Source organism: Pichia membranifaciens (genome assembly GCF_001661235.1).
Source record: "Pichia membranifaciens NRRL Y-2026 unplaced genomic scaffold PICMEscaffold_6, whole genome shotgun sequence".
Taxonomy (NCBI): domain Eukaryota; kingdom Fungi; phylum Ascomycota; class Pichiomycetes; order Pichiales; family Pichiaceae; genus Pichia; species Pichia membranifaciens.
The window spans coordinates 519,621-538,580 of NW_017566987.1; the positions used below are offsets into that span (position 1 = coordinate 519,621).

At 46.3% G+C, this 18,960-nt stretch overlaps 9 protein-coding genes across 9 annotated transcripts; 7 read left to right on the forward strand and 2 right to left on the reverse strand.

The window, feature by feature from the left end:
• Positions 1 to 292: 292 nt before the first annotated feature.
• On the forward strand, positions 293 to 3,295 carry PICMEDRAFT_18178 (hypothetical protein). Its single transcript, XM_019161904.1, has 2 exons — positions 293 to 380; positions 473 to 3,295. The coding sequence occupies exons 1-2, from the start codon at positions 350 to 352 to the stop codon at positions 3,214 to 3,216; spliced, it is 2,775 nt and encodes a 924-aa protein (XP_019015904.1). The 5' UTR covers positions 293 to 349; the 3' UTR covers positions 3,217 to 3,295.
• A 130-nt stretch (positions 3,296 to 3,425) lies between these two features.
• On the forward strand, positions 3,426 to 4,556 carry PICMEDRAFT_60430 (hypothetical protein; the record flags this gene model as incomplete). The annotated part of the gene is made up of 2 exons (XM_019163437.1): positions 3,426 to 3,476; positions 3,567 to 4,556. 2 exons carry the CDS (start codon positions 3,426 to 3,428, stop codon positions 4,554 to 4,556), a joined length of 1,041 nt encoding a protein of 346 aa, XP_019015905.1.
• A 20-nt stretch (positions 4,557 to 4,576) lies between these two features.
• Positions 4,577 to 6,329, reverse strand: PICMEDRAFT_177214 (hypothetical protein). Its single transcript, XM_019161707.1, has one exon. The coding sequence runs from the start codon at positions 6,271 to 6,273 to the stop codon at positions 4,597 to 4,599; it is 1,677 nt and encodes a 558-aa protein (XP_019015906.1). The 5' UTR covers positions 6,274 to 6,329; the 3' UTR covers positions 4,577 to 4,596.
• Positions 6,330 to 6,422: 93 nt separating this feature from the next.
• On the forward strand, positions 6,423 to 9,131 carry PICMEDRAFT_18179 (hypothetical protein). The gene has a single exon (XM_019161905.1). It carries the CDS (start codon positions 6,453 to 6,455, stop codon positions 9,063 to 9,065), a length of 2,613 nt encoding a protein of 870 aa, XP_019015907.1. The 5' UTR covers positions 6,423 to 6,452; the 3' UTR covers positions 9,066 to 9,131.
• A 163-nt stretch (positions 9,132 to 9,294) lies between these two features.
• On the forward strand, positions 9,295 to 11,025 carry PICMEDRAFT_13457 (hypothetical protein; the record flags this gene model as incomplete). The annotated part of the gene is made up of 1 exon (XM_019160061.1): positions 9,295 to 11,025. One exon carries the CDS (start codon positions 9,295 to 9,297, stop codon positions 11,023 to 11,025), a length of 1,731 nt encoding a protein of 576 aa, XP_019015908.1.
• A 17-nt stretch (positions 11,026 to 11,042) lies between these two features.
• Positions 11,043 to 13,929, forward strand: PICMEDRAFT_177245 (hypothetical protein). Its single transcript, XM_019161709.1, has one exon. It carries the CDS (start codon positions 11,163 to 11,165, stop codon positions 13,737 to 13,739), a length of 2,577 nt encoding a protein of 858 aa, XP_019015909.1. The 5' UTR covers positions 11,043 to 11,162; the 3' UTR covers positions 13,740 to 13,929.
• Positions 13,930 to 14,141: 212 nt separating this feature from the next.
• Positions 14,142 to 15,860, forward strand: PICMEDRAFT_36856 (hypothetical protein; the record flags this gene model as incomplete). The annotated part of the gene is made up of 2 exons (XM_019163039.1): positions 14,142 to 14,348; positions 14,427 to 15,860. 2 exons carry the CDS (start codon positions 14,142 to 14,144, stop codon positions 15,858 to 15,860), a joined length of 1,641 nt encoding a protein of 546 aa, XP_019015910.1.
• A 267-nt stretch (positions 15,861 to 16,127) lies between these two features.
• On the forward strand, positions 16,128 to 17,015 carry PICMEDRAFT_74493 (hypothetical protein; the record flags this gene model as incomplete). The annotated part of the gene is made up of 1 exon (XM_019164783.1): positions 16,128 to 17,015. One exon carries the CDS (start codon positions 16,128 to 16,130, stop codon positions 17,013 to 17,015), a length of 888 nt encoding a protein of 295 aa, XP_019015911.1.
• Positions 17,016 to 17,137: 122 nt separating this feature from the next.
• Positions 17,138 to 18,958, reverse strand: PICMEDRAFT_177298 (hypothetical protein). Its single transcript, XM_019161713.1, has one exon. The coding sequence runs from the start codon at positions 18,723 to 18,725 to the stop codon at positions 17,259 to 17,261; it is 1,467 nt and encodes a 488-aa protein (XP_019015912.1). The 5' UTR covers positions 18,726 to 18,958; the 3' UTR covers positions 17,138 to 17,258.
• Positions 18,959 to 18,960: the final 2 nt, after the last annotated feature.

Genomic DNA, 18,960 nt, shown 5'->3' on the forward strand with positions numbered 1-18,960 from the left:
TTGCTCTTCTGCCTGACGCCTCTTTCAGCAGCCCGATCTTCCCTGTCGTGCTTCTTCCTTCTGCCTCTTTCTCTTCTCTTCCCCTTCCGCTGTGTCGATTCATGTTGGCATTCCATGGCGTGGCGCATGCGCCTATTTTTCTTCAACGTGGCGGTGCAGCGGACAGGTGGCGAATACGGCCTGTCCTATTGAGGGGGGAGGAACGAGAGAGAAAGAGACACGGAAAGCCTCCGGTAAAAAGGCGTGTGGTAGAAGAAGGACGTGGCCAAACGAAGTGTGTAGAAGGGTTTCTGGAGGAAATTCAAGGTGTTGCAGAGACAGAGCAGCATCAATTGCAACTAGATCAGCCATGCCGGCAGCTCAAAAAGAGGCTTTCTTCCGTACGTGGACCCTTCCCGGGTTTGCTCGGGTCTTGACGATTACGAAAAGAATGAATACTAACATTTCACACGACACATCGAATATGCAATAGGCTCAGCGGACATGTCTTTGGTTCAGCTATACATTCCCTCCGAGGTGGCGAGAGATTGCATTGCCATTCTGGGGGATATGGGCGATGTCCAATTCAAAGACATGAACCAGAACGTTAACTCGTTCCAGCGTGCCTTTGTCAAAGAGATAAGAACATTTGACCAATGCGAGAAGCAGATTAAATACCTATCAGACTCGATCCGCAAACAGAACATTCACTTGCCGACTACGTCCTACGATCATCTGGTCAACCCACCCTCCCTCGACTATCACTTGTTTGAGAATTCCCAGTCCCATTTGACTTCCTCTCAGCTAGATGAATTGATAAATGTTATCAACACATATGAGGCAAATATTAGACAGATGTCAAACACCAATGACGACCTTCTGAAGAGACAACACGAGCTAATCCAGCATAGAATGGTTTTACGAAACACGAGACAATTTTTTGACGCAAGGTTGTCCTTGGAAATAGACGACGGGGATTCTATATTCAACCAGGTAAGGCTGTCGTCGGAGTCCACGAACGACAGCTTTATGATTTCGGATGATGAAGACGAAAACGCTCATGCAAATGGAAATGGGATCTTGTTGGAGTCAGGAAGAAATAATGCATCTGCCACCAACAACGTCGTCGCTACGGGCGCAAACGAATTGAACGTCTTGGGATCAACAATGAATTTCATAAGTGGTATAATAGATACAGACAAATTCATGATACTTGAGAAGATATGCTGGAGAACCTTGAGAGGTAACTTGTATATAAACCATGTGCCCTTGGATGAGCCGCTGTTGGATATCGCTACAGGTGAGAAATCGTACAAGTCCATTTTCCTCATTTTCACTCACGGTGATTCCTTGATAAGTAAGTGTAAGAGGATCATCGAGTCCTTAGATGGACAGCTATACGATGTAGAAAGTGACTACGAGGCATACAAGCATGAAATGAGAACAATCAATGATAAATTAAAGGACTTGAATGAGGTTTTACTGCATACCGAGGATCGTTTGCTCTTAGAATTGAAAGAGATCGCTTCAGAGATAGAAAAATGGAAAATCACCTTCCGTAGAGAGATCTCAGTATACGACACATTGAATTTATTCAACTACGATTCTGCTAGAAGATGCCTTATCGGTGAGGGTTGGATTCCGATTGATGACTTACCCTACATAAACGCTGCATTGAAAGACGTCACTGATAGAGTTGATATGGGGTTGAGTACTATTGTGAATGTGATAAAAACCAATAAAACTCCCCCAACTTATCACAAAACAAACAAATTTACAGCCGCATTCCAATCGATTATCGATGCATATGGTATTGCTACTTATCAAGAAGTCAACCCTGGTTTGGCCACTATTGTCACTTTCCCATTTATGTTTGCCATCATGTTTGGTGATTTAGGCCATGGGCTAATCTTATTTCTTGCTGCTCTAACTCTTGTTTTGAAAGAAAATAGTATCGGGAAAATGAAAAATAGAGATGAAATCTTCGACATGGCATATACCGGTCGTTACATCCTTCTGCTAATGGGTGCTTTTTCAATGTATACAGGTTTGATTTACAACGATTTATTTTCCAAATCCATGACCATTTTCCGCTCAGGCTGGAAATGGCCAAGTGATTTTGCTGAGGGTCAAAGTATAGTGGCAACGCAGAGTGGTGTTTATGCCATTGGGTTGGATCCAGCTTGGCACGGAACAGACAACAATTTACTTTTTACAAACTCTTACAAGATGAAATTATCCATCTTGATGGGCTTCATTCACATGTCGTACTCTTACTGTTTTGCCCTAGTGAATTACAAGTTCTTCAAATCAAGAGTGGACATCATTGGTAACTTTATTCCAGGTTTACTTTTTATGCAATCTATTTTTGGTTATTTGACACTTACAATTATTTACAAGTGGTGCATTGATTGGGTTGGAATCGGAAAGCCGGCGCCAAGTTTGTTGAACATGCTAATTAATATGTTTCTATCTCCCGGCACCATAGATGATCAACTCTATCCAGGACAGGGTCCTATACAGGTTATCCTAGTCATAATTGCACTTGTTTGTGTTCCCTGGTTATTGCTCTACAAACCTCTCACCCTGAAGCGGATGAATTCTCACATTATTCAACTAGGATATGCAGATGTTGATAGCGGGAGTAACGCACATTCCAGGTTCTCCATAGAAACTGTCACTTCCACTGAGACTGGAAACAACCTTTTGAACCCGTTTTCCGACGACAGCACGATAGAACCTTCTCATACTGCAAATACCGAAAATGCCGAGGGAGAATCTTTCCCGTCCATTTATGACGAGGATGGTGATGAGCCAGAACCTTTTAACTTCGGTGATATTATGGTCCACCAAGTGATCCATACCATTGAATTCTGTCTCAACTGTGTGTCGCACACAGCATCATATTTGCGTCTATGGGCTTTATCTCTTGCTCACAACCAGTTGTCTGCTGTGCTATGGGAGATGACTATCCAAAACGCATTCTCGCCATACAATCAAGTTGGATTTTTAGGATCAATAGCCGTCTTCCTCTTGTTCGGAATGTGGTTTGTATTGACAGTTTGCATTTTGGTGGTTATGGAAGGTACATCTGCGATGTTGCATTCCCTTAGGTTGCATTGGGTTGAAGCGATGTCTAAATTTTTTGAGGGTGAAGGTTATGCGTATGAACCGTTCAGCTTTTACAGAATTCTCAAAGACATGGAGACTGCTGCCTTTGAAGAAGAAAGACAGTGAACATTTTTGTACAGCACTAGACACTCATATTCACTATATAAAGCATAGTATTAGAAGATTAAAATTAAAAGATCGCGTTGTTTCCAAAACAAGTAAATCATCCACATTGGTGCTCCGTCTTAGTTGATGTTGATCCGACATTTTTGATTTGACCCTTAGATCCCTGGTATAAACCCGTTATACATTTTTACTACAAACACGCAGTCGCAATGATAAGATCAACATCGTACCACAAATTGAACAGAAAGTCATCTTCGTTAGTGGAGCGAAAACAATCTATTCCAAAACTACGAAATAGGCAAAACACCATAACCTTAGATAAGGAACTTACAGAAACCAACCATAAACAGGCAATACATCCTAAAAACAAGGGACGAAAAAAGGATGTATTAGAAAAGTTCATAGAATCTCCACAACCTCTCCTTGGATCAAGTTTATCTCAGTTGCGACATAGCATTCTTTGCGAGGGACTTCCAGATCCATGCCCATATAGGGCTTACATTTGGTGTATTCTTCTCCGTGCTTCACCAATAGAGAGCGAATGGTACAGTGGTGTTGTTGCACGCGGTGAGGTAAATACTGAAAGCATGGGTGTAGACTCAAAGTTTGCCCATATAAGTGAAAAGATAAGGAATGATGTTTTCAGAACTTTCCAAAACAACAAGAAATTCTGGTCCAAAACTTCAGAAGATGAATTCATACGAGTATTGAATGCATTTGCATGGTGTGTTATTGAGAATGATGAGATAAACGAGCTTTCGAATGTGAAAAATTCCCGTTTGTCTCCGTATGTGCAAGGGATGAATGTTTTAGCAGGGCCTTTCCTGTATGTGTGTCGAAGCGAGCCGCAATCTTTTACACTTTTCTACAACTTGCTCATAGTGCAAATGCCACGATATGTAACGCCAACACTAATTGGTGCCATGGATGGCGTCAGGCTTGTTGAGTTGGTTCTTAATTCTGTCGATAAGAAACTCTCCGAATTTTTGAAGAAAAGCATGTCAAGTGCTAAGATTTATGCATTACCTTCAGTCCTTACGCTTTGTGCCTGCACACCATCTTTAGATGAAGTGGTAAAACTCTGGGATTTCCTTTTCAGCTATGGTGTGCATATGAACATTATTCTTGTCGTTGCACAACTTCTACTTATTCGCTCAGAGTTATTGACCTCCAAGAACCCAATGAGTCTGCTAAGACAGTTTCCAGAACTAGATGCTAGAAAAATCATCAAACTATCTTTAAGCATCACTAAAAGCATTCCTGATGACCTCTACGATCTTATAGTGAGGCATACATTTGACGAGACAGTAGGTGTACAGATTGAAAATTACAAAACATGAAATAATAATTTAATTCTACATATAGACGTTTTATAACCAATTACTCAGCAAAAACATCCCTGTAATCCAAATCATCCAAGAATCCGCCCATTATCACCCTTCCATGAAAATATCTCCCACAGACCTTATTCAAACATGCTTCGGCATCCTTGGGAGTTTTGAAAGTAACTAAAATTCTTCCAAACTCCGGCTGCACTTCATCAATCTGCTGGATACGGAAACCTTGACTTGGTCTCACTAGAACAAGCTTTTCATATCCACTTAATTGGGAAAGCTCTTCTTCAAACGCATCTTTTACCTGGTTGTATTTTGTATCATCCAAGGCATCTTCGATAGAGATACTGTTTAATAGTTGTATAGTTGAAGTTACCTTATGCTTCGTAATATCCTTACTTTTAGTATCAATGAAATCTTTAACGTTTGCCACCTTTATATCGCACTGTTGTGAGTATTCATTGGTTTGATTCTTGCACGCCAGAAAACAGTCCCATTTTTCTTCTTTATTGATATCTTCTATTGTCTCATCGATTGACTTCTTTGTGCTGTAAAAACTAAAGAAGGCAACACCACAACATTCATATGTTACTTTGCCTATAAGTAAAATTGCTGAACGCAAATTTCCATACTTCTGTAAAATCTCTTTAAATTTGCCATTGCTCATATCCTCTGGGATGTTATTCGCACAACACAAACCTGAAGTTTCAACTATCTGCTCTAAGACTTCAACATCGGGCAAACTCTCCTCTTGATTTTGACTGTCGGCAATTTCTATGTAATCCCCCGGCCTTTCTACGATTAGGTTAGCCTCGAGTTCGGGTATGTGTTTCGAATTGAAAGAAACAAGGGTGGTGGCAACCAACGAAGTTGTGCAGTCGATCACCAACGTCCCCCCTTCAACGGTTGAAGTTAAAGTTAAATCTTCATACGATACGTCAGGAATTACCACAGATGCCAAGAATGACTCCAGAAACTTCTGCACGCTTTGAGGAGCGACTTTGTCAAAGTCAACTCCCTTCACTATAACTCGTTTGGATAATTTCGACTCTGTGGGTCCCATGATCCGCTGAGTACCTAACCTGCTTTTTCTCATCTTTAGCAAGTTGTTTTGTTGTTTAATCAGATTGACAATGTTTTCCTCTGTCAATTGCTCTAATGAGCTTTCGGACCTGCTAGAAAAAACACCTGCAGATTTGGCAAATCTGGCAGACATTCCTTTGAGTTTAGCCGGATACTTATCCCACTGGCTATTTGTCATCCCTAGCGAGTCCAAGGGTACAATAGGACCTGCGTCGTTCCGTCCCCGAGGAGTACCACGCTCATTTGGCCGCCCTCCGTATCTCCGTCCATTCCCATACCCCTGCTGTCCATAATTGGAGTCATAATAACCGTTTCTTCCCTCCGAGCGGTATCTACCACCTTCAGGAGGTGGTCTTTTGCTTGGACTATCAAACTCTGAGGATCTCTTCCTGTAGTTCTCTCCATAGCGTCTCTCCGGTTTGAAAGCCCTATCTTTTTCTCTGGTTCTTCTTGTGTCACGTTCCAATCCCTTCTCTTCTTTATTGCTATTATTGGACGGTCCTGCACGAGCGGACTGTCGGTTAGCAGCTCTTCTTTCGTTAAACATGGTTGCAAGAGAGGTACCGACTGCTTGGTCCTTTAATATTGAATATAGAGTTTCCTCAGTCCACGTTTCAGCAATGCATTTCACAAACTTCATGGCAGGCCTACAAATGAGAGCTGTAAAAACTTCGCATCGGGAATGGCAATTTTCATGCTTGACTTTTTCGAGCTGTAACGTGTCTCTTTCTTCGGAGCTCCTTGTGGAACTTCTTCTCCTTCTCTTGAAGAAAAAACAAGCATTCGGACTTTTGATCCAAACCTTGCAAACTGGCAAATATGAAAATATCGTTAGGATTTGTGATCTCGTTTTTCCTTTGTTTGTTCGGGGGAAATTGCGCCCTTCTGGGGATTGATTTCGGAACTGAATATACCAAGGCGATCCTCGTGGCACCTGGAGTTCCCTTTGATATTCTTTTGACATCTGAATCGAAAAGAAAAGATGTTTCAGGTTTAGCACTTCTCATGGATCTAGACAAAGATGGGAAAAAGGAATTTCACAGAAAATACGGTACACAAGCATTATCCACGTGTATCAAAACCCCACAGTCATGCATGTTATACCTCAAGCCCTTGTTAGGCCAAAGCCACTCAGATGATGCTATGCATGATCATGCTAGTAAATTCCCTGGGATTGGTTTGGGCGTACAACCAGGCAGAGATGCTGTCAGTGTGATCACTGCGGACAAATCAAGCAAACACAACGAAACATTTCTAGTCGAGGAAGTGATTGCAATGACATTTTTGGAAATCAAGAACCGTGCAATGGAATACTGGCAAGAAAGATCGCCAGAAACTGTTGGGTCAGTTGATGAAGTTGTTATTTCCGTTCCTAGATACTTTACAGAAGCCGCTAGAATTGCGTTGACTGATGCAGCAGAACTAGCAGGGCTGAAGGTCATCTCCTTAGTTGATGACGGATTAGCTATTGCTATAGATTACGGCCAAAAAAGAACAGATTTTCCCGAGAATGAAAAAGAGTATCATTTGATTGTTGATGCTGGTGCAGGCGCAACAAAGGTTAGCTTGGTTTCGTTTGTCAACTCCAACAACACCCTGACTCTAGAACTTGAAAATTACGGATTTAGTAATAAGCTAAATGGGGAGCTTTTCACCGTTATGGTAAAGAACATTATTTTGGAGCAGTTTGCCGAGCGTAATAATATTCCGACTGATGAGATTCTAAAAGATTCAAGAGCTATGCAGAAAGTTTGGCAAGCAGCTGAGAAGGGAAAGTTGATTCTAAGTGCCAATACTGAAACTACCGTCAATATTGAGTCAATCTACAAAGAGCTTGACTTTAAAGGCGTCATCACCAGAGCAGAGCTTGAAAAGAAAATGGAATACTCTTTGTCAGCCATTCCTGAAATGTTGGACACCGTTTTCAAGGGATTCGATATCAAGAAACTTAACTCTGTCATTTTATCAGGGGGTTCGGTTCGTGTTCCGATTGTTCAACAAAACTTAGTTGACTATTTTGGATCGAACGAGCTACTGTCCAAAAATGTGAATGCCGACGAGAGTGTTGTTTTTGGTACGACTTTAGAAGGTGCCCAGATACTACAACTAACTCGCAAGAAGCAATTCAAAGTCATTGATCGTAGTTCTGTTGATTACATTATCCGGTACTTTTCTTCTGAAACGCCATCAGTACCAGAAGGTGTTATTCAAGTTCCTCAGGGCCTTTCATCTCAAGAAAAACTCTCTGCAAATTTGACTTCTTTCTCGGACAAGTTTGTACCATCAATCGATATCGAAGTATTATCTGAAGGTAAGTCAGTGATACAAAAGTACAGCTTTAAGACTCCTAAAAGGTTCAATGAGACAACATGCGAAGGTGGACTTGAGTACTCGTTGAATTACGGATTTTCTCACTCAAATATTTTCCAGGTTAAGAATATCAAATTGAATTGCTACCCAGTCGTGAATGGTACCGTTTCTGAGGTCGCCAAGGTTGGTAACATGTTATCCGACTCTACCTCTTATGTATTCCAACCAATGTCACCTCAATTGAAGAGTAAATCGATCAGCAGATTAAACGCATTTGAAAAGAAGGATTTGGAGCGTCAAAAGATGTCTGATTTGAAAAACAAGCTTGAAGCTAAAGTTTACGAGATTCGGTATTTGCTCGAGGAGAACGATAACATTCTTCCAACAGAGCTCCTAGAAAGCCATTCACTTAACGTTACCAAGAGTCTCCAATGGCTCGACTATGAAAGCGATGACGCTACTATGAAAGATGTCCAAGAGAAGATAAAGGAGGCTGATAGGGCGGAGTCGGAAATAAAGCTCTACCAGCTAGTTTCTCAGTATGATGATGCCCTAGAAAATATCAAATTACCTTACCAGCTTCTGCTTACAAGAAAGGATGAGATCATCAAGGGTATCGATGAAATTCTGGAAAAAGACAAGGCGTTGGCCGGAGAGTGTGAGAAATATGGAATCGATTACGAGAAGAAGATTCAAAAAGTGTATGGAACGGCTTGGCCGTCATTTGAGACGTTAGTTGAGCAGATCGAAGCAGAAACTAAAACGATTGAGGCTAGTGTTTCTCTTCTAGAGCAAGGCGCCGAGGTCTTCGGCTCCATCGAAGCCAACGTGCTTGTAGACGCCGTTAGGAAATTAAGAAAGACCGAGCAATTGCTGGCTTCTCTTGAGAAGGGCTATGAGAGTGCCTTTGAGACCAGAAAAGATTTTGTGAATCATTTTCTTGTTTCTGCCAAGAAGGCAATCAAAAAGGCCGAGAAGGAAAAGCTCAAAGAGCAGGCCAAAACAGAATCCACAGAGGCCGGCTCTAGCACAGAAGGTGGGGTTACGTCGGTGACAGTAGAGCTGGCAGAATCATCCACGCCCTCTGCTGGTAGCAGCAGTGTTGCCCACGACGAACTATGAAGGGTATATAGTTGTGTGTAAAATGTACAAAAACAAATTATTAAATAGTAATAATCTCAAAGAAAATTACTCGAAATTTTTCCAAACGCGTTGGACATGGGAAGAAAGTCCCCAGAGCTGTCATGTTTTGATGCTTCCCTGATGAGGATTCCTGTTGCCATTGCAGGTCAAGAAAGGAAACAAAAGATCCAAGTAAAGCTTAGTGAATACAAAGAAAAACCACACGAGGATGCCAGTAATAGATACAGAGCTCATCGAACCGCTCACTGCGATCACGGACACATTACTGAAACGGCCCGGAGTGGTGACGATGCAGTCCATCAAGAGATTGTCTGAGATGTATGGGTTTACGACATTTGTGGAGTACATCAAGGGGTCTGCTGGCGGACAGAACATGGTGAGGTTGAGTATTTCAGGGTTGATCCTACTAATTGACGTGGACTTCTCCATTCCTAGCGAGATGCAGAATTCGGTCGGATCTCCCATGTCACCGAGTGTCGGAACCAATGTGAACTCCATCGGGGTGCTTCCGAACACCTGCATCCAAGGTGTTTCAATCTCATCTGCCATCACGCCCGAGGAGATTGACGGGAAGAGCTATGACTTTCTGTTTGGTTTCTCCGGGTTTCCGTCGTGCAGCGATGTGCTATTTTCGAACTTGAAAGAGAAGACGTTGGACTCCTTCAACATGAACTTGCGGGTTCTTCTCCAGTTTGACCGGTTGAGCAAAAACAAACCGGACGACTGGTTCACGATGTTCACAGAACTCGTGTGGGGTCTCAACGAGCAGGCCCGGCTCGAAAGAAAGCACGATGAGTATCCGGACGAGGCAGAGTGGGCAGATGGTGTCTGCGGTGTTGGGAGAGTGCTGGCCAACCAGAATAACAAGGTGGGTCTCTTTCTACAGTACTGGGTGGACGACCGGTACACAAACCGGTGGATCCGGGAGAACAAGGGGCTGGACGTGGTGGACCGGGTGTACACGATGCACTTCAAGGTGAAGGAAAGCGTGGCATTCAAGGGCATGAACCAGTTCAGCACGGAAACGGACAATGTGGAGGAGGCGGTGAACGGGGGCGGCGACGGAGAGGGTGAAGCTGGCGGCGTGTCCGGCAACGAGCAGGGCGCTCTTGCGGCAGTTGCCGGCGAAGCCGTTGACGACGACGGCGACGTCGTTATGGAGAAGAACGACAGTGCCAGCACGATGGGCGAGACGGACGCCGACGCCGCCGCCGGAGATGGAGGCAGCGGCAGCAGCGTCCAGGGACGGCTGTTCGACGCTGCACAGGGCAGGTGGAAGACGGAGCACGGCACGGGCGCCAGCAGCGGCAGCACCGACGACAGGAAGCCGCAGGACAACTTCTCCCTCGTGGTCCTCGAGCTGTGTCCGCCCGTGTGGGTCCCCGAGGACGTTGTTTCCCTCGGCGGCGTCGACTACGAGGTCATCAACGACGAGAACGAGAACTGGTCCGACAACTACGCCGCAGAGACCAGCGCCGACCGTGCGCTTGCCCGTCTCTATGCTGCCGTGAACCGCTGTCCGGCCAGCGGCTGTGTCGAGCTTGCCCGTACAAAGGTCGACGTTCTCGTCGGCTGCAAGATGGTCCGGCTTTTCAAAGTGCAGCTGGCCGACATGAACCGTCTACGCGAGCTTGTCCGTGTCCTACGCAGCTGGTGCAAGGTGAACAGCGCTCTCCGGAAGCTGGCCACCGGTGTCGACAGCGTCTCCGTCACAGACGACTCCGACGAGCCTGCCGTGGCGCTCGACGACCTTTTTGCCGACCCACCAGCTCCACCGGCATCTCCTATTGCTGCAGCTGCTCCGGACACTGTTGTCGCCGTCCGGGCAGCCCCCATCTCCGTCCACGTTCGTGCCGGACCTGGCCAGGAACGAGGTGGTGAAGTGATTGATGGCCGGGCCTCCGAGGCAGTTTTCGAAACGGCCGAGGCGCTTACGTAAGTGGCTCGGCGGTTGGGTTTTCTTCCGGCCGGCTGTGCTGTGTAGGTGAGTGAGTGTTGCAATACTACGGACGACGAAGACAGGAGGAAAGAAGGGAGGAGAATAAGGGAAAAGCAGGATAGGGAGGGCGGTGTTTGATGGGTTCGGGGGCAGAAAGGAGCAGCAAGAGCAGAAGAACGCAGCGAAGCACCGAAGCACCGAAGCACCGAAGCAAAAAGCCGGGCATGAAGAAGACGGGAAAGAGGAAACCATATTTCAAGCCGCTGTTCAAGGTGAATGCGTCCAAGTCGGAGGACGTGGAGAAGCAGTCACAGCTGATGCTGGAGAACCACAAGAAACTGACGAACTCGACAACGACAACAACAACAAAGGACGGGTTGCGGCGAAACCACGCAAAGCCAAAGAAGAACCAGTACGTGCTGGTGCACTCGTTTCTGGACGACAACGACGTGGAGCCGACGGAGGAGAGAGCGGCGGCGAAGGTCGGCGGCCACGGACACCTGCACCACCCGTTTGACATGGACCTGGGCTTCAACCGCGGTGTCGGGGGCGTCCGGCGCTCGTCGTCGTGCAAAAGCTTTGCCAGCGCAGACCACGCGGACTCAGAGACGGCCGTGTCGTCGAGCTCCATGGCGACGTCGGCGTCGAACGGGCTCACAAACTTGTTCAAAAAGTCGCTCAAACGCAACAGCACGCACGAGGAGAACAACGCAGCGATGTTGGGCAACAGTCTGTCGAGTGAGGGACTGGCCTCGATGAAGGAGGTGGCCGACGACGTGGGCGGCCCGCTGCAGTTCGACCCGTTTGTGGGCTCTGCAGTGGGTCTCTCGTCGCACACGCAGATGCAGGCACAACCACATGTGCAGCCGGAGCCAGAGAGCGATGCTGTAGAGAAACAGCACCGTCCAAGCGGGTTCAGGAAATTCTACACGACAAACAAGGCGAAGTCGAAGTCGAAGCTCATGGGCAGAGTGAAACCTAGGACCGAGCAGCCTGACCCGGAGGCTGCCGAGCAGGAGCAGGCACTGAAGCCCATCACTCCCGTCCAGCAAAGCCAGCACGCCTTCCCACCACAGTCGTACGACTACTTTGGCATCACCAAGGCCACCCGGAACCGATCGACCTCGTCGTCGTCGTCTTCGTTTCTGAGACAGCAGCAAGCGCAGCAGCAGCAGTCATTTCTGGCAGATGACTCTTTTCTATATACCCCAAGCACCATGGCCACGCCGAACGACACCCCTCTCGGAACGCCCTACGAGTCCTACGAAGACGTGGTGACCCCCTCCCGCACACCAACTACCATGGACGACGAGAGCAACCTTGAGGTGTGCTCGATTAACACCTCCAGCACAAAGCGGTTCAAGGCCCTCAAGAGATCGAGCTCAATCATGTCCCTGAATTCATCTCTCAGCATGCAGCTGGCGACACCCATGACCACCACCCAGGGCGGCACCCCGATTCCAGCCTCCCCATTGGTCTCCTCCATATCTAACCCGGGAACAAGATCCGCCATAAATATCGGAGCAGCAGTTTATCCGTCCATCACAACCCCAGCTGTAGGCAGCAGAGCACGCATCTGGAGCTGTTCCTCCACCGCCTCCATCGGACATCCACATCTAGTGCAGAAGTCACCTTCTAACTCCAACATCGGTGCCAAAGCCATCTATCAGCAGCAGCAGCAGCAGCAGTTTCCACAACAACAATCCCAGCAACAGTTTCAACAGCATCAGCCTTCGTTGACTAGAAGTAAATCTCACACTACACAACCTCAACTCCAACTCCACCTCCAGCCACCGCCGCAACCAATCCCCACCCAGCATTTCCCGCTACAAGCTTCTCCTGCACCCTCGTTCCCTCCATCGTACAAGTCTCCCTCAGTCATGGCACATTCTCCATACCAACAACCCTTTGTCCGTTCCCCAATGACCGGCGACGTTCCTGCTGGTTGCAGAAATGGGCAGCCTGCCAAGAGCAGTATCAACCTGGACAGCTATCTCCATTATATAGATGAGAGCAAGGCAAGGGCTCCAAATCCACCCGAGTTCTCCCAACAAGAGGCTCTCAATTTCGGTATGAATCTCAATGGAGATCGGTCTGGCCCGCCCTCTCGGGCCCCTCAGCCTGCTCAAGCCGCCTTCCGAATACAGACCCATCAATACCAGCACCCACATCAGCAACAACCGTTTGTTCATCCTCATCATCAGTCTCCCACGCAGACACATCCGTTTGTTCACCATCAAGCAATCCCACAGATGCCGCACGTTCCACAACAGCAGCAAATACACCACGGAACTGACTCAACCGCACACCGCCTACAAAATATGATCGATTGCCAGCAGCAGCAAATTTTGCGTCAGCAATTGCATCACAATGACCCGCAGGTGCTGCACAATCTACAAGCGCTAAATGAACTAGACGATCAGCTGAACCAACTGGAAGGTCTGGACGAATTGAATAACAGCAGCAGCAGTAACAAACTTCCCGTGGATACGCTAGATGGAATGGAAAATATTGATGACTCCAGAATCATGGACAACATGTTGAATGAAGAGCTGGATCAACTAATTAACATTACCCGACTCGAGGCTCTTGCCAAGGAAATCGAGGAGTTTGGAACTCATTCGGCCGCCTCAGTAGTCCTTCCCCGGCAATCCCGTGGCCCTGGTGACTACCCCGGGGACTACCCTGGCTTTCCTGTGTATCATCCGCAGTAGCCAATTCTCTGTATATTTATAAATTTATTTATTCTCTTAGACTTTTCTGCTTCAAAACATTCATCAAAGTGTCGCAAAACAAGTCACCCACTTGCAATTTCCTCTTTGGGTGTACATTTTCTTATTTTTCACAGATATTTCACGATTTTCTCATTTTTTCTCATTTTTGCATTTTTTTTCATTTTTTTCACTTTTCACTGTCTCTTCCTTTGTATCAGTAGCAAATACAGAAAGATTGATTTGAGCTCGGAGGAAAAGCACATTTGCTGCATGCTTGGTAGAATCAAGGCGATTTATAAACTACGGCCACTCTGCAGACTCTACAAGAGAAGAAACCACACCATGTCAACGCCGCCGATATCGACCGGCGCAGATACAGACGTAGATAACACTGCCAATGTCATGACCAGTTCCAAAACCAGTACTCCAGATATCGATCTAGAGAAATACGATCTTTTGACTGAAGGTTCTACCACGATTTTATTTCCAAAAAATAATGTTTTCTATAATCCAGTGCAGCAATACAACAGAGACCTCTCGTCCCTTGCAATCAGAGCATACACGCAACTTTGTCTGGAAGAAGGAGCGTTGAAGAGAAACAAACAACCGGTTGGAAGCTCTAAGATTCCCCGCAAAGAAGAGCAAGAACAGAAGCAAAAGAATCAAGAAAACGGTGCCAATGAGAAGTCTGGTGATGCAGAAGAGGAAGCTGCAGAGGAACCATCGAGCAAACCCTTTGCCAGGTTGCTCGAAGCGCTATCGGCATCTGGTCTTCGTGCAATTAGATACTCGAAAGAAGTGCCACTACTTGAACACATTGTTGCCAACGATCTTTCTTCGCACGCAGTCAAATCAATACAGCTTAATTGCGACTATAACAAAACCACAAACGTGAAAGCACAAGAGGCAAACGCTATCACCCACATGGCCAACTCACCTTCGGCATACCACATCATTGACTTGGACCCATATGGAACTGTTGCGCCCTTCGTCGATAGCGCCATCAATGCTGCCAAGAACGGAGCTTTACTCTTGATCACCTGTACAGATTTGGGGGTCCTTGCCGGTAACGGCTACCCGGAGAAATGCTACTCTCTTTACGGCGGTACCAACGTGTGGGGAGACGCAACGCACGAGAGTGCATTGAGGTTAGTGCACGGCATGATTGCCCGTACTGCTGCAAAGTATGGGGTTTCCATTGAGCCGGTGTTATCTCTGAGCATCGATTTCTACGTGCGTGTTTTCATCCGTGTCTGGCACAAACCCATCAAGGTGAAGGAGTTAATGGCTGCAAACGAAGTTGTTGTCAAGTGCAGTGGCTGTCATTCCACTACCACCCAGCAGCTAGGTAAGATGACGGAACCAGATGCCAAGGGCAGGAGAAAATACGGTTTGGCTAAAATCCAACCGGGCATCAGCTCCCACTGTTCCTTCTGTGAATACACCAACCACATGTGTGGTCCAATGTGGGGTGGGCCTCTACACAACAAGAAGTTCATTGACAGAATCTTGAAACTTGTCGACGAGGAAGAAGCCAGGAAGGCACCGAATGAAACCACGTACGGTACCTTGAAGCGTGTGAGGGGTATGTTGACAATGGCCAAGAACGAGCTGGGAGACGCAGAGAGCTCCGAAAGCGACATCCATGATTCTCAGTTTTACTTTGCCACGACTACCATTTCCAGAGTCTTGAAAATACCTGCTCCTTCCTTAGAGGACTTTTGTGCTGCGTTGGGGAACCTTGGCTACGACGCCTCCCTAACACATGCGGCAAGCAACTCCATTAAGACCAACGCATCATGGAACGTCCTTTGGTACATCGGACAGCAATTTGCTAAGAGAGCTGCGGTGGACGCCCAAAGGCTCAGCCACACCACTGCCGGATACAAAATCCTTACCAACGAGACTATTGCAAAGTCGATTGACCTCCGTGCCGTCATGAAGGAGAAGCTGGCGCTCACCGACGACGATGCCGCCGCCAAGACGGACAAAGACGTGCTCGAGTGGTTGTTTACACCAAATTCAGTCAGCAATCACGTTCAGAAACTCCGCAGAATCAAGATTGTGCGATACCAGGAGAACCCAACCAAGAACTGGGGGCCAAAGGCAAGACCTAAATGAGCAACGTGAGTGTGTAATGTAGATAGAACTAGATAGAAGCCAGAAGCACATTTCTTTCCTAATCTGGAAATAAACATGGTAGCAATTAATGTTTCCGCACTGACGCGTTGCGTTAACAATTTGACCAAGAATGGTACCACCAACTTTTTCGGCAGAGAGAAGCAACGAACAATGAGCAGATGAGAAAATGGACCGGAAAAGTACACCCTTAGTTTCAGCAAAATAGATTAGTGTACTTGGAATTTTTCCCCTGCTTCAACAAATCCAATGGCGACCGCCTCTTCTCCCTTAGCGGCGACAGCTCCACCTGAAACATCAACAGGCAGCAACGTATTGAAAACCGGATTTCTCAGAAGTGAGAATAAAATCATAGAGGAGATTGTCAACGTGCTCACAAAACCTACTAAATATGGAATCTCCGACAAGGACATGTTCACCGTGTTCAACAGCTCGTCATCCATGCTTGACAATATTGTGAACGGCCCAAAAATGACCACCACGCCGTTTTCTGTGGGTACAGGAGGACAGACTATCTCCACAAAAATGGTGGACTTCCAAAATCTCGTGGCCCTGGGACAGCAACTCGCAGATAAGCGCAAAGTCATTAATATTGAGAGCCCAGAGGCGGTGAGGGACTCGCTAGATACCGTCAAGTCGGTGTACAGAACTCTCAGCTCGCATGTCTACATCAATCACGTCAAGACACCTGCAGCTACTGCCGCTGTCACTGCTGCTGCCGCGTCTAGCAATGAAGGCCAAAGCAGTTGGTGGAATATGATATACCCATCCAAGGTCCAATCCAAGACGTTGGACCCTAAAACCCCACTCGGCGCAGACTCAGTGGCCGATCGAGAGCACCACAGTATTCCTTCAAGTACCAATCCTCTAGAAAGCCATGACTATTTCCCCGATTTGAGGCTCGTGTTGAAAAATGTTCTGATACTCTTCATAAGCTTTTTCAAGCGTTACGACGAACTCGCAATTAAGGTTGTTCCCCTAGGAAGCCTGGAGCAGGAACTGATGAGAAATCTGAAAGACCTGATGCTTTTGCTAAACGTCAGTATTCTCAACAAGCTAATAGAAATATTCAAAATGCTTAACCCCAACATTAAATTGAAGGCAGAACAGGATATTTTCATTGTTCTTGCGCCTTAAGAATAATGCTGGCACAGGTATGCTTCTACTTCTTTCTCGCGTTCAACTCAAATGCTTTTCCCCCGCAACAAATAGATAGATACATAAGCTCTTGGAAAACAGAAGAGTAAACAGTGTCTCAACAATCTCTTTCGAACAAATGGTCAGATACAAACTGCCGAACAGAGATGTGCCGCTATATTTATAGATAAATAGATCGTCCTTCAAACGTTATATGCACATGTCAGTATTATGACTAAATATTTAATTGCCATTTCTGCTGAAAAACCACCCAGACACAAAGCTTCCTACTTTGTGGGCAAACCTACGGCCTAAAAACTTGCCCGCTAATGGAATCAACACTATCGCAATCACGACTTGCAGCTGTAGCACAAGGTTGTCCCATTCTTCGTCGTGATTAGACTCGGTCACAGCTGTGGAGTAGGTGTATACAGAATCGTCGTCGTCGTCCTCATCCTCATCCTCATCCTCATCCTCTTCGCCTGCTCCCGGCTCGTCATTGCAAGATCCAGTAGCAGAGTCTGCGCTCAACCCCGCTTTGAGCCTCTCCTTTAGCTTTTGAGCCTCAAACTTCTGTTTGGCTAGCTCTGCAAGTTTCAGCTTCGCCTGTTTTTTCATTTCTGCCTCCTTCACAAGTCTTGAGGCTTCAGCCTTGGCAGACTCGGCTTCTTTTCTTTTCTTCTCGGCTTTCGCCGCTAGCTTCTCTTGTTGTTCTTCTATTGCCTTCTGTTCCGCCTCAACTGCTAGCATATTCTTTTCAGCCTCTTCTGCAAGCCGCTTCTGTTGAGCCTCGAGGTGCTTTTTCTCCGCCACACCTGCCAACCTTTTCTTCTCCTCCTCCACAGCGGCCAGTCTTTTCGTTTCAGCCTCTTGGGCTAGTTTCTTCTGTGCAACTTCCAGTGCTATTCTTCTTTTCTCTTCTTCAACCCTTAATTTCTCGGCATCTTCAGCTAATCTTTTTTGCTTTGCTTCCAGTTCTTTTTTCTTCTCTTCTTCTTCAGCCATTCTTTTCCTTTCAGCTTCTTCTGCTACTCTTTTCTTTTCAGCTTCCTCCTGCTTCTTCTTTTCCTCGGCAATTTTTTGCTTCTCTGCATTTGCCGCTTCTGCTGCCTTTCTCTTGTTTTCCTCCGCAATACGCTTCTCTTCTTCGACTCTTTTCCTTTCTTCTTCCATCCTTGCCTGTTCGGCCTTCTCGGCCTTTTCCCTTTCTTCTACAGCTCTCTTTCTTTCAGCTTCCTGTGCCTTTATCTTTGCCTCTTCTATCCTTTTTCTCTCAATTTCCTCGGCCTTGTTCTTTTCTTCGGCAGTTTTCTTTTCGTCTGCCAACCTTTGCTTCTCTGCCGTTTTTTCCCGATCAGCTTCTTCCACCGCCTTTCTTTGCTCGGTCTCAATAGCGGTTCTATTCTCTTTTACTTCCTTTTGACTGAGATTCTCCTGTTCCGTAGCAATATCAAATGTATCAGCTTCTCCAGCAGTCTTTCCTATTTGTTCCGTTTGGCTCTCTTGCTCAGCATTTGCTTTGGCATGTTTCTCTTCCTTCCCTTTCCCTGATTTCTGCTCTTCAACTTCCTTCATATGTTTCATTTTTCTTTCATGCTCTTTTTTTTCCCAAAAATCATCAATTTCCTCCTCTTCGTCCTCCTCAACCTGTGCATCTTTCTTCAGTTTGTCTAACTTGCTCAAGATCTCTTCATTTAGATGGCCCTCCATAATTTTCAATCGTTTAACTTTTGCCTTGTCCCTGGCAAAGAATATTGTTTCTGATAGCGTCCTTACCTGTCACAGTAGCAACGTAATTGACCTCCGGATAATTCTGCCTGGTGACACATGGATGTCTGCCCCCAATGTTGTCTCTATCCCTCGACATTCATTCATGTCAGCACAATACATTCCTCGCACAGCCCCACAATCGAATGATTAATTTTTCACCGGGAAAGTTACATTG

Excerpts from the sequence above, each read along its gene's own strand:
- PICMEDRAFT_177214 (XM_019161707.1), bottom strand. The coding sequence starts at position 6,273 with ATGAAGTTTGTGAAATGCATTGCTGAAACGTGGACTGAGGAAACTCTA.
- PICMEDRAFT_177298 (XM_019161713.1), bottom strand. The coding sequence starts at position 18,725 with ATGGAGGGCCATCTAAATGAAGAGATCTTGAGCAAGTTAGACAAACTG.
- PICMEDRAFT_18179 (XM_019161905.1), top strand. The coding sequence starts at position 6,453 with ATGAAAATATCGTTAGGATTTGTGATCTCGTTTTTCCTTTGTTTGTTC.
- PICMEDRAFT_177245 (XM_019161709.1), top strand. The coding sequence starts at position 11,163 with ATGGGTTCGGGGGCAGAAAGGAGCAGCAAGAGCAGAAGAACGCAGCGA.
- PICMEDRAFT_18178 (XM_019161904.1), top strand. The coding sequence starts at position 350 with ATGCCGGCAGCTCAAAAAGAGGCTTTCTTCC. Across the intron at positions 381-472 it reads TCAAAAAGAGGCTTTCTTCC|GCTCAGCGGACATGTCTTTG; the intron begins GTACGTGGACCC and ends AATATGCAATAG.